Below are 14,192 nucleotides of genomic sequence, written 5' to 3'. Positions count from 1 at the left end.
TTTTTTCTATAGAAAAAAAAAGTTTTAAAACAATTTCTATAGAAATTAATAGACATTCTATAAAAATTCTTTAGAATTTCTATAGGCCATACATTTCAAAAGTTTATAAAAGTTCTATAGAACTTTTTTTCCTGGGTCAATTGATAAGAAAAAAATTACAAAATTTCAAAGTGTTCTACAATTTCTTTTGCACAATCTGCAAAAATAAGTACATTTTGACGAAAATTCATAGCAAACCTCAATAACTCGAGAAGACCTTATCCATTTTAAATGAAATTTACCAAATGCAGAGAATAAGCGAAAAAAAAAATTCGTTAAAATTCATTTTTTGAAAAACTGCCTTTTTTTGAATTTTTTTTTAGTACAGGGCCGACAACACGAGTTTTGAAATTGCCTAATCGTCATTTTCTAAAAAAAGTTCTCTAATAAAAAAAAAAATCGGGGAGGGGTCCCGGGGGGGCGACCCCCAGAACCCCTCCCCGATGTCGTCGGCCCTGTAGTAGAATAGTCATATAAATATACAACAAAAACTGCTTCGCTTATTCTCTATAGGACATTATTAGGAACATTTTTTAAAATTTTTAAGTAAATTGATAAATTTTTGGCTGAGTTATGATTTAAAGTAAAGAAAAAGTCAAAAATTTAAAAAGTTGTCGTTAAAAAGATTATTTAGAATACAGTTTAAAATTAATTGCATTTCACATAACAGAAATACCAAGTTGAATAAAATTCAAAGACAACCTATAAAATAATATTACCAACGAACTAGGTAGGTCTATATTGTTTTCAAAACGGTAACTAAGACGTTGCTAGAGACTCATTTGTTTATGTAACTAATTACAAGTTTTTAATAAAGCATAAGAAATGACATTAAAAAAAAATTAAAATAGATAGTATCTTCCAACAAATGTAGCTATTCTACGTGATTTTTTATTGTCGATATATATATATATATATATATATATATATATATATATACATATATATATATACATATATATATATATATATATATATATATATATATATATATATATATATATATATATATATATATATATATATATATATATATATATATATATATATATATATATATATATATATATATATATATATATATATATATATATATATATATATATACATAGTGGGGTGCAAAAAAAGTCACACTAACATTTTTTCTTGATTTTAAGTATATAATGTGTAAGAAAGCAAAACTAAAAAAATTGGATTTGGTAGTGGAAAACCTTGGACAGAAAAGGTATATTTATATATACACTAATATTTATTTAAATAAAATCTTAAAAAAACAGATTAATATTATACAAACACATTTAATATTAAAGAAAACAACTAACATATATAGAAATTGGATACATTATTGAAGCTGCTGACCAAGGAGAGTCTCACAGATGCATTGGAAAACGTTTAAAATGACAAAACTCAACTATTAGTAGATTGGTGAAGAAGTATAAGCACACTGGTCTGTTGGATCTGGGAGAAAGCCTAGAACATCAAAAAAGGAAGATCACTATATTCTTAATGCTGTCAAAAAAGATCGTAAAATCACATGTTCTGAGATAAATCTAGAACTGAACCTTACTAATATCTTAAAATGGACAATATCTCGTCGAATAAAAGCATCAGGGGAGTTTTTTTCTGGAAAGCAAATAAAAAAACCTTTTGTTAGTGAAATCGTTCGCAAAAAAAGATTAAAGTGGTGCATTGAGCACAAAGATTGGACATGTGAGCAATGGGCTAAAGTTATGTGGAGCGATGAGTCTCCTTTTGTGTTGTTCCATAATAGTCAATCTTGCTGCTGGAAATTAATTGGGGAAAAATTCAACCCCCAAACATGCAAGGCAACCATTAAACATGACAAAAAAAAATTAATGTTTGGGGTTGTTTAAGTGCACACAAAGTCGGAAAGCTTTACCGGGTGGAGGGTACGATGGACCAGCATTTGTAGCACAAAATCTTAGTTTATCAACTTGGACCAAGTATAGAAGAACTTTTCCCTAATAATGACTACATCTTTCAACAAGATAACGATCCCAAACATACAGCACGGTTGAATAAAAGATATCTGGAATCAAAATTGATACCAGTTATGTCTTGGCCAGCACAGTCTCCTGATTTAAATCCGATAGAAAATCTTTGGTCAATATTGAATAGAAAATTGCAAGATCGTCGGGCAACAAATGAAGATGAACTGTTCCAAATTCTTCTTGCTGGTTGGAATGCTTTACCAAATGACTTATTAAAAAGACTTGTAAATAGTATGCCTTCTAGATGCGCAGAAGTAGTCTCAAGAAACAAAGGATGGCCAATTAAGTACTAATATAGCTAAAACTTGGAAAATACTTTACAAATCCTAAAAAAAAAAAAAAAATCACAAACAGGATTATGAAATACTGTGCACAATTTAATATCAATGTCTTAACATGGATTTGTACATCACTAAGGTTGCGTTACAAACCTGATTGAATCTCGTAACATTTTATCGTGGACATCTGGTTTATAAAATTTTTATCAACTTTGTCAAAGCATTCAACACCGTGTCACTTAACAACTTCCTTATAAGATTCATGCGTATGACATTTGAGACCTGCTAATAGACAACAAAGAGTAATAATTGGAGAATAAAAGTCCGAGTGGGAATGGGTGACAAGTGGCGTCTCTCAAGGATCAGTTCTTACATCACTGTTATTTTTGTTCTTCATGAATAACTTACCAGATTGAATTTATAACCATACCAAATTATACGCCAATAATTGCAACATCACATGAGTTTCGATGTCATTCAATTTTCTTCAGATTATGAAAAGCTGCAAGCGTACATTGACAGCCTTGTAAATTGGTCGCACAACTGCCATGTGATGTTGCTAATGCTTTAAATAAAATCTTTTAAAATTCTTCGAATTTCCATAGATCCGAAGGATCTAATTTTATATGGGTCTGAAAGACCTAAAAATTCTTCGAATTTACATGGATTCGAAGGATTTAAAAAAAAGAAAGTGTAAAAAAATATGGGTAGATAAAGGCTTAGAATTTTATAATAAGCATGTTAAAGCATTAGGAGTAGAGTTATATTCAACTGAAAATGAAGAAAAAAGCTGTGTAATTGAACGTTGGAATAGAACAATGAAAGAGAAAATGTTCAAGTACTTTTCAGCTAATTCTACTAGAAAATATATTGACGTGTTAGATGAAATGGTAAATACATACAACAACACAAAACATTCATCAATTAAAATGACACCAGTTGAAGCTAGCGATAAAAAGAATGAGAATATTGTTTGGTTCAATCAAAATGGAAATTCTCGATCAGAGCCTGTTAGTTCATTTGGGTTTAATTCTTATGGATCCAAAAGATCTGAAAGACCTAAACCCAAGTTTTCAATCAGTGACAGAGTTAGGATAACTAAAAAGAAGACAACATTTGAAAAAGGATACACACCGAGATGGACTGAAGAAGTTTTTACTGTTTCAAAAATTCAGTTAACAGATCCACCAACTTATAAATTAACTGACGATAATGGCGAAGAAATACAAGGTACTTTTTATGAACAAGAACTGCAAAAAACTGATCAAAAAATATTTAGAATTGAAAAAGTTATTCGCAAACTCAAAAACAAATCATTAGTAAAGTGGTATGGATATCCTGAGTCGTTTAACTCTTGGGTTGACAATAAAGAACTGATAAGTCTGATTTAATAGGAGTAATTTACTATTACGCCTGAGCTAGATTTCATTTACGCACAATTTTATTATCTAGTTATAATGTAAAGTTATACAAAAAAAACTATAAAATAAAAATTTTATAGTTTTAAAATTATTTTTCCTTTTTTTTTACTATTTTTCTTTTTTATTATGAGCTCAGAAAAGATGGTTTGTTTAATGGTTAAAAAATATATGAGATGAAGGTTGGCTTGGTGATTGAAAATAGATGATGAGATGATGGTTAGGTTAATGGTTAAAATGGATGATGAGACTATGGTTAGGTTAATGGTTAAAATAGATAATGAGATTATGGAAGGCTTATAGGTTAAAAAAAATTTGTGCCAGGACCCGCCTTTTTCTACTACTGGTATCAGAGCTCTCCAGTTGTGGAATAAGTATTGCATCAAGAGTTTTGTGTGCAAGCCTGGTTATCTCTTCTCAAAAAATTGAAATTTTTAATGCAACGCTCTGTTGGTGAAAGTGACCGAAATTTAAGTAAATTAAAATTGATTTAAAAAAATGATTGTAGGGCCTTTATAGAACATGAGCGTGGATCGGACGTACTTTTTAATCCAGATGCGGTTCATAAAAATACGATATTAGAAATAAAAACAAGTCATTAACTTGTATAGTTGTACATGCTTTTAATTCAAAATATGCTTATAAAGGCGCTTAACTGCTGCTATGCCCCGGACGTCATAAAAGCTCTCGGCAACTCTGACAATGATGGCCCATTTACAAGATCAATTTTTGGCATTGTTTAAGCCAAACGGCGTCCCAAGCAGCCTTTATTTCGATCCAAAATTGGTCTAAATTTGTTGCAGTTGATCAATTTATGTTTCTGTCAACTTCAAACTTTTATAACATCAATCTTGTTAGTTTTAGACCACATTTTAATATTTTTGGCGGTGTGCTTGGGGTCGTTGTCTTATTGGGGTAAAGCTACAGTTAAGCGGCCTAAAATAATTTTATTTTTTCGCTTGTTGCGCTTTCGTGTGAAGACTTGCTCAAAGTAGTGACTGTTTAATATAAACAAAAGGAATATTTATTGGCTTCAGTACATACATCGACTATCTTATAGCCTGCTGCTACAAGGGAGTGCTTCTACATCGACTATCTTTTAGCCTGTTGCTACAAGGAAGTGCTGCTACATCGACTAAGGGTTTGGCACGGGGTAGCATCTTTTTTTTTTTATTATTATTTAACTTAATATTTCTAATGTTTAAAAAGCATCCTCTGACGAGAGCGCAACAAGCAAAAAAATAAAATTATTTTAGGCCGCTTAACAATAGCTTAACCCTTGTTGGAATTTTTAAAAAGATTTTCTTTGGAATAAGACAACTTGAAATTTTCTAGTATTTCTTTGTACATGTGTTAATCCATTGTCCCATGAATTCTATGCAACGGGCCCACGCCACACCATGAAAAACTGCCCCAAACAATCGCCTTGTCACCGCTATGTTTTACAGTCTTTAGAGTATATTGTGGGTACCTTTAGAGTATACTGAGTTCTTTGTTTTGGAAACAACGAACATATTATTTTCTGATTTAAAGCAATTAAACTTTGACTCGTTAGTCAAAAGCACATTTTCCAAAAACACAACTCCTTACGTACGTACTGTTTTGCAAACTTTAAACGACTGACGAGATTGCTTTTTGAGACAAATGATTTTATAAGGCAACTCATCCATATAGCTTATTTTCACGTAAGCAACTTTTGACAGTGCTGACTAACAGATTGACTTGTAAATTTTGAGCAATTTGACCTTTAACTTTTGGTGAGCCAGCAAAAATATTTAGCTTAGCGATACGGACAATGATTGCGTCTTCTTTGGGGGTTATCTTTCGCTTGCAAGATTTGCGTTTTTTGTTGCTTAATGAGCCAGTATTGTTAAATGAATTAATAACATTGATAACTTTTTTACGATAACAATCCAATCTACGAGCTATTTCAGAATTGTTCAATTTTTAATCTCAAAATGAATGTACTTGTCCTCAAAAGACATCTGTTCCATATTTACCTCGTCCCATAGTTAAAAGAATATGATTTTCGCAAAATGAAGTTTATCCTTAAAATACTGAGTATAATAATTTTCTTTTGATATAATACAAGAGCTTTGGTTTTAAAAAAAAAAAAGTAAATGTGTGCTATTTAAAATGACCTCAAAAGTTTAAACGCGACCGCTAAAACGTTTAAAACAAGCAATTTTGATAGTTATAAATATCTAATAAGTTCCGTTCAAAAAAGTAAACACTGTTGATGCTATAAAAAATAACAGCAATTGCTATAAAAACATAAAACTTGATATCAAAAAGTTAAACCCACTGGTCATGAAAGTGGGCTATTTATATCGTTGCCACTGTGTGTATGTATATATATATATATATATACATATATATATATATATATATATATATATATATATATATATATATATATATATATATATATATATATATATATATACATATATATATATATATATATATATATATATATATATATATATATATATATATATATATATATATATATATATATATATATATATATATATATATATATATATATATATATATATATATGTATATAGTAGATTTGGTAGATTCGATATATAGTAGGTTCGGGTAATATGAGCATACCAAAAGATTTCTAAGATGTAAGCAGTAAAGTTAAAGTTGCTTTGTATTTTTTGACTTTATGTGGTGATAATAGGAATCAGAGATTCAACTCCGCATTCCAGGTTGCTCATGAAACTGAAATAATTTGGTATTGTTGGAAAATTGTTGCTATGGTGTAAAACATTTTTAGCAAACCAAAAACAGATAGTTATTTTAGGAGTATTTGAATCAGAATGGGAATCAGTTTGTTGTGGGGTACCACAAGGATTGATTTTAGGAACCACCTGACATATATATCTACATAAGAATAGTAACTACCTTGGATGTACATAAATGGATCAGAGTTTGATAACATTTCGAAAAAAGGGATATCAAGGTATTGGTTAGGGCGGGAACACTTCAAGAGCAGATATCAAAGTGCGTAGATGAGTTAGAAAGAGTTGTTTTATTTGGAATTCCTTATCTTGTTTTGATTGCTCAATATTTAAAAGACTGAAAAGTTGTAAAAATTTTCTTTAAACACTTAAAACTTTGAATGAGTTGAAAAGTACACGTATTCTTGTGTCATATGCAATCTTTTATTGAATACCACATTTGTGAGTTATCGAAGTTTTATGTGGATCAATTATTCCAAATTCAAACCAGTATGGAACAGGTTTAAAAGACATGTTGATAACAAAAAGTATGGTCGACAACGCTTCTCTTCTGTGATTGACTTTATCCGAAAAAACGTTAACTATGTTTAGTTGGATTTTTTTTCTTCATATGTTAGTTATATTTGTTCTTCGAATACACAGGTCAACAATGAATTTTCATCAGAGATAATTATGGGTTGCTCGGATATAGTTTCTGACGCTAGTTTCAAAACTGCAATCAGTTTTTTTGTTTTTTGTTGCACGTTTAGCTTTTGTTAAAAGTGAATTATACTATTATACGGTTTTTTGTTTATTTGTTTATCATCATAATCTTTCATCCAGTCTTTGCATATATACCAGTTTAACTGGACTTTCTGAATAATTTTTTTTTTTTAACTTTATGTGAAGTTTTTATGATAAAAGCATTAGTAGTTTTAGTATAAGTATTTAGGTAGTAGTTTCAAAGACATTTTAGCAAATAGTGTCTGTGCGAAGCAGAATTGCGTATTAGCAATGATACGCAATCTGCTTGACTCAAGAACAATGCTGTTCTTGAGTCAATTTAATTTGTGGCTGACTAGAAACACTTTAACCGTGACCGAAAACAGCGAAAACATACGATCAAACTTTTATACGCAATACACTAACCGTTGACATCATTTCGCTAGCTTAAATAGGATTACTTAATGCAACCGTTCATCAAAAAAACAAAAATAGTTAAACAGCTTAAGCCAAGAAAGAAAATCAATATTCTATCTCACAATATTGGTATTTGGTAAAGTTTTAACGTTGAGTGTATTTTTATGCATACATTCACTTCTACAAAAACATTTTTAACTAAAACAAAAATATTAATTTTTACGTCTACTTTGTTCTATTTGGTTAACTACCAAAATAGAGATGCAAGAAATATGTTGACAAAAAATAAAAAGATATTAATGGAATATTATTTATATTCTTATTCTTATAGAACATTTTTTTAATTCACAAAATAAATCTCTGATATAAAATGAAATAATTCACTTTTTATATAGTTTTTGTATATAGTTAGCGCAGCGTGTTTGAAATCAAACTATGCCGCATTTTAAATGGAATTTTTTTTTAAAAAATTCGGTTAATTATTTCCTGAGTTTTTTATAAAGAGAAGAACTTCTCGTTGGTAAATGCGGAGGCAAAGTCAGGTCTTCCTCTTCTGAATTATGTAAAGACGCTTTGGAACTTATTGAAAAGTTTTGATTCACCTTTGTCAAAGGCGCATCCCCTTTTGCATCGATGCATTCCCCGTTTTGTGTCAATAACGTTTTATTTACAAATGAAGCTGGGTTTGACGTTACACAATCAAAATCGTAATTTGATTGGTTAAATAATATTTTCTTTTCATCAGAGACCAATTTAAGCTCTATTGCTAGTTCATGTTCGTCAAAATTATATTTATTCTTTAAAATCCCTAATAAAGTTTTTAGTTGTTTGTTTTCTCCTTCAAGAGTATCTAGTTGTTTTTTTGATATTTCTTTTTCTGGTTCCTCTTCATCTAATGATCGCTGCAAAAGAATAACATTTCGATTTATAATCCCTTTGTGACGACTTTCGACTTTTGTCATCAAGTCCATCAAAGTTGACAATTCCGAGTCGAATTGAGCAATTTTTTCGTTTCTTTCGTTTGAAAAATCATTTAATGTTGTATGAAATGATCTGGACCTCAAGTTAACTTTTAAAAGAGATACGTTAGCAGAATATTGTGTTAGTCTTTCTTTTATCTTACTAATTTCAATAGCGATTTCGTACACCTCGCTTCGAAGTAGTTTCAACTCTTCAAGTTTTATTTTTGACATAGGACTTTGTACTACAGATATCGAGTCAGGCGACATTTTAGAGTCTTTTAAAATATCTTCTAACTTTTCAACATTATTTTGAAAATCATCTCGAAATTTATCGTGTGACTTTCGCAAAAAGTTTAAATCTAATATCTCGTGGGAGTTGCCGTCGTTGAAAATTTCACGGTGCAATTTTTGTATCCCCTGGTGTTTTCGCAAATCTGCCTCTTCAATCATTTGTTTCAGAAATTGCAAATCATGTTGCGTGCTATCTATTTGGTCTTGATACTGTTTCTTTTGCTTTAGATGCAGCCGATCTTTTTCCATTATTTTATGACTTAACTCGACAATCTCCTCTTTCAGTTTTTTTAGGTTTTCGGCGCATTTTATTTTATGAGCATCAAAATCTTGAACAGACGTGTCATAGTCTTGTTTGTTTGTATCTCTCTCTCGAGAAACGCGCTGCAAATCAAACTTAAACTTTTCTATCTTGTCAGTTTGATCATTGATGGTTTTTCGCAGTTCTTTAGTTTCTGATTCATAAAAATGGACTCTGTTCAAATACTTATCTCGCTGTTCTTTAGAAACCTCTAAACTTCTTTCAAGTTCTCTAATAATTTGAGATCGTTCTTTGGCAACCTTGTTTAAATCGTCAATTTCTGATTTTGACTCGCTCAGTTTTGTTTTAGTTTCGTGCAGATTTTTTTTGGCATCGACAAGCTCAGTTTCTGTTTCTTCTAAAGAAAGAGTTAGAAATTGACTTTGCTCTTTTTCTTTTTTCAAGGCCAATTCTAAATTTAGATACGCTTGGTGATTTTCTAAGATACTCTTTTCAGTTTCCTTCACGCTTTCTTTTAAACTTGTGAGCTCGCTGACCACTTTTAATTTAGACTGAACAGTAGATTTTATATCTTCCATTAACACAGCATTTTGCTGCTCCTTCTCTGCAACTGAACTCTAAAAGAATAAAACTAGAGATTATTAAAAATAATCACAGCACATAATGAACATTTTTGTTTAAATCAATTTACAGTTTCAAAATTTTGTATTGTAACACCAAGTCAATTTTTACAGCATTGATCCGTGGAAATTTAATATAAATTTAAGATTAATATCAAATAAAAGTTGGCACAACCTTTGAATAATGCCAGTAAGAAGCAAATTCATTAATTTGAAGTAGCTCTTGCCATCAACAACAAAATTAGAATTTTTATGGTTGAACTCTTATAATTTGAACTCCTATAATTCGAAAGACCACCTAAATAGAACAAATCCTTAAGGGATTTAGAGTTAGACATTTAGGATTTAACTCCTATAATTCAAAAATCTTGTAGTTTAAGTATATTTTGAGACTCCTCGAGGATTCAAATAACACGAGTTCAACTGTAGTTTTGTAAAAACCGCAAACACTTTGGAAGTTGCTGTACGGAAGTTCTGTTTGGTGTTTTTGTTCGTTTATAGCATAAAATTTTTCTTAATACTCCCTAAATAGTTTTGTCGTTACAAATGAACTTTTTTGCAGCTTATTTTACCAAACTAATTACTTTTCGATTAAATATATAAATTCAAGCCCAATTTTTGGGGTTTTTAAAGCAAAATTTTAAATTTCTATACATTTTAAAAATCTATAGATAATTTCAAATTCTTTACCTATTTCGGTGTCGGATATACCTATAAACAATTGACAATGTACAAACGTCATTTTAAATTTAGATGAGTTTTTGTTTTGTCGATAACATTAATTTCTCAGAAAAAAATCAGTTAAAAACAAAATCAGTTAAAGTTAAAACTCAAAAGTTTAATAATTATAAAAAAATAATTATAAAAAAAACTTTAAAATTTTTGTGCCAATTTTTAATTGACATAATAAAAACTTTTATAATTGTATGCATTATATTTGTTAAAAAAAAAAGGAAACACCTAAATCAAATTTACATCTTAGGCTAAAAAAAGGTAACACTTAAATCAAATTTACATGTTAGGTTTAAAACTGTATGCTAAAATTCCCACCTGCAGTTCATCACATTTTAATGCTAACTCATTTTTCATTTGTGTGAGTTTTGAATTTTCAATTGTCAAATCCTCAATTTTTCCTTCCATGTTTCTTACTTTGCCAACTGTTTCTGTTTTAAACTTTTTATGTTCCATTTCCATCACTTCGAATATTTCTTGAAGGTCACTTCGTTCTTCTTTTTCTTTTTCGAGAGAATAATGAAGTATGTGGTTTGTCTTGGTAAGAGCTTCTATCTGTTCCTGGTAGTTCTTTTCTTTTTTGTTCGCTTGCTTAAATAAAAAATTTAAAAAAATTGTTTTTGTCATGTTAAACAAAAGATTTTCATAATTAAATTAGGCGATTTAAACAATTTTATGACTAAAAAAAAATCTTTGAAAAGTTTTCATTAACTATTTTTCATTAAAGGAAATCATTATTAGTTATCTAGCTCAACATCCTGTATTAACTACATACCCCATTATTTACTATTTCTTTTATATTTACTATTTATCTTATATTTGTATTATATCTATTATCTACTATACATTTACCAAATATCCCATATTTGAAACAGTAGAATGGCAAACTTTATATTTAAAAAAAAAAAACCCTATACATTAACATTTTTGAATGTTACAGTAGCAATTGTTTTTGTTATAAACATTACCATTACGAGTAACTTATGCCTAATTATACTGATTATAGCATTATTGCATATGTCATTACATTTATTCTATTAAACATTTTTTTAGATAAATTTTTTTCTTACCATACCTGTAAACTTTCTGTCACAGTTGAATGTTTTATTGTAATGTCCTGAATTTTATCCCACAATTCCTTTTGTTCTTCCGTTCGTTCTTGAAGAGTGTTCTGTAGCGATTCTTTTTCCTAAAAAGAAGTCTGTTTTCTATTTTTATTTGCTTTATTCTACTTAAAAAATGAAAGTGAAAGTAAATAAAGCTTCTATCCTTAAGAGTTTTGGAAAAGACTAAGAAAACTAAGAAACTTCAACTCAATCATAATACAGATGACAAATAAAAATGTGATCCTTAAAAAATTTCAAACTCAAGATTTTATAGATATACCAAAAAAAGATTTTTAGCAAAAAAAATTCGTGAAAATTTTTTTAACTTTGTGTTCTATTCTAAAAATAAAAAAACTTAACTTTAGTCCCCAAACTCAGACAAGACAATCAGACATTTAAATACTGTTTTATCATTTAACAGTACTTTTTCTCTCATAAATGATCAAAAAAAAAGATTTAAGTTTAGTTATAATAATATTTTTTCTGAATTTTTTTTTTTATTTATCTTTTTATTTTCTTTATTTATTGAATAAGTTAAACTTATCAATAATAAAATGTACTCCATAACTGTATAGTTATAAAGTGCATAGTCAACTTTACTAACTGCAAATTAATATCGAATTATTAATTGATCACATTAATAGTCCCTTATTGTATGTAAAAGCACCTCATTTCATTTCTTGTTTGGCTTTTCTCAATATATTATATTCTGATTTCATTTTCTTTCTTTCTAGTATCCATAATTCTGAACAGATGTTTCTCAAATTAAAAGTTAATTATAAATAGCATTGCAAAAATAGATAAACTCAGGATCGAAGATATTATTGTATATTACTTACTATAAGCAAAACAATTAATCCGATAGTGAAACTCATTTTTTAATAGAGAACAACATTTTCGTGATTTAAATACTTGAACACTAAAACATTAAACTATAAATCTACTTATTATCTATTATGTCATGAAAATTCTATTAACTGCTGTGTCTATTGATTCCCTTAATTTTGCTAAGATATCATTAGGAACACTTAATTTTTCTAAGATATCATTATGAACACTTAATTTTGCTAAGATATCATTATGAACACTTAATTTTTCTAAGATACCATTATGAACACTTAATTTTTCTAAGATATCATTATGAACACTTAAAAATACTGTCAAATAAGTTAAAGATAAAAATTATTTTTATAAAAATGCTTTAAGTAAAATAAATGATTTCTATTTAAATAAAACATTAGTTTCAATTTTTTCTAAAAAATTTTGCATAGTAAATGTTTCCTAAATTCATATCATGTACTGTTGCACTAGTTTTAAAATCACAAAAATCTATAACAAGAAAACTAGTAAATAAAAAAAAAATTCTTTTTTCAAATCCATGCTTTATGCAAGCAGAATTCTATTGGGCCTAGAAATTCTTTTTTTGTTATCTTTTGTAGAAGGAAAAATTACTGTTACGTTTTTAAATTTTTTTTTTATTAATTCAGTGTTCTTATGGGGAAATACAAATTAAATTTTTGTTAACTTAATTAACTTTTTTTGGTCAAATTTTTCCATTTTCTTGTATTGTCATCGAAAATGATTAAGTGTGCAAAATTTGAGCAAAATTGGTTGAGAAAAAAGCTTTCAAAAATTGATTTCAAATTTTGTGGCACACAAACATATATATATAGAAAGTAACCTTATATAAAGCATGGAATAAAACAATTACCTCAACCTCTGCGTTAAGAATATCTGAAAGAGCATCTTTATCATTAATAAGAGCTTTTTGCCTATGTTGCATTTGATACAATATCTGTCCATTATCTTCAAGACACTCTTGTAAATAGTCTTTATCTTTTAAAGCCTTTTCCAACCTATTTAAAATATACAAATACAGTCCTTGGATTTAGAAAAAATAAGGCAATAAAATGCTGACTTTAAACTACTTTTGTTACGCACAAAGTCAGCAAATTTAAGTTTTTCTAAAAAAATTTAGCATAGTAAATGTTTCCTAAATTCATATCATGTACTGTTGTACATGTACTTATGTACTGCAAATTTTAATTATAAACACACACACACACACACACACACACACACACACACACACACACACACACACACACACACACACAAACACACAAAAATTTAATTGTTTTTTAAAAAACAACAAACACACAACTTTATCAACTGAAAAGTTTTTTTTTTTTTTTAATGTTTCATTTTGTTTAATGTTTTTTTTTAATGTTTCAATGTTTTTATTATTTTGCTCTATTTTTATTTTGTTTTATCAACTAAATTAGTTACAATTATTACATAGGTGCAGCAGCCCTCGGAATCAGGATCGACATTTGACAATGCCGACCTAGAAGTGTTTAAGGACGACAAAAAATTGCAATACACAAACTGATATATTTAATAATAATATGACTTTTCTAAATTTTGTAGCAGCAAATTGTTAAATTATTAAATAGCAGCTTAAGTGTCATGCTAGCTTTACTTTCAATGGACATTTTTTTGTTGGTGGTGCAGCTGTAGAAAACAATATTTTCCCTTCCTACACGCTATAGAATAGATACTTGAATTAAGAAATTAACCTAACTTTGTAAATCATA

At 28.6% G+C, this 14,192-nt stretch overlaps 1 protein-coding gene across 4 annotated transcripts in view; it reads right to left on the bottom strand.

Moving 5' to 3' along the window:
* Nucleotides 1–7,918: 7,918 nt before the first annotated feature.
* The window catches only part of LOC100214226 (putative leucine-rich repeat-containing protein DDB_G0290503), a 39,995-nt gene continuing 33,721 nt past the window's right edge, over nucleotides 7,919–14,192 (bottom strand). For all 4 annotated transcript variants that reach the window (XM_065807409.1, XM_065807408.1, XM_065807411.1 and 1 more), the window contains 4 exons: nucleotides 13,307–13,451; nucleotides 11,565–11,678; nucleotides 10,808–11,080; nucleotides 7,919–9,754 (listed from right to left, as the gene is read on the bottom strand). In XM_065807409.1, the coding sequence (XP_065663481.1) occupies nucleotides 8,102–9,754; nucleotides 10,808–11,080; nucleotides 11,565–11,678; nucleotides 13,307–13,451 (2,185 nt within the window). In that variant the 3' untranslated portion in view covers nucleotides 7,919–8,101. The remainder of the gene's footprint in view (nucleotides 9,755–10,807; nucleotides 11,081–11,564; nucleotides 11,679–13,306; nucleotides 13,452–14,192) is intronic.

This window comes from Hydra vulgaris, chromosome 10 (assembly GCF_038396675.1).
Source record: "Hydra vulgaris chromosome 10, alternate assembly HydraT2T_AEP".
Taxonomy (NCBI): Eukaryota; Metazoa; Cnidaria; class Hydrozoa; order Anthoathecata; family Hydridae; genus Hydra; species Hydra vulgaris.
This window is presented reverse-complemented; position numbering and strand designations above follow the sequence as displayed.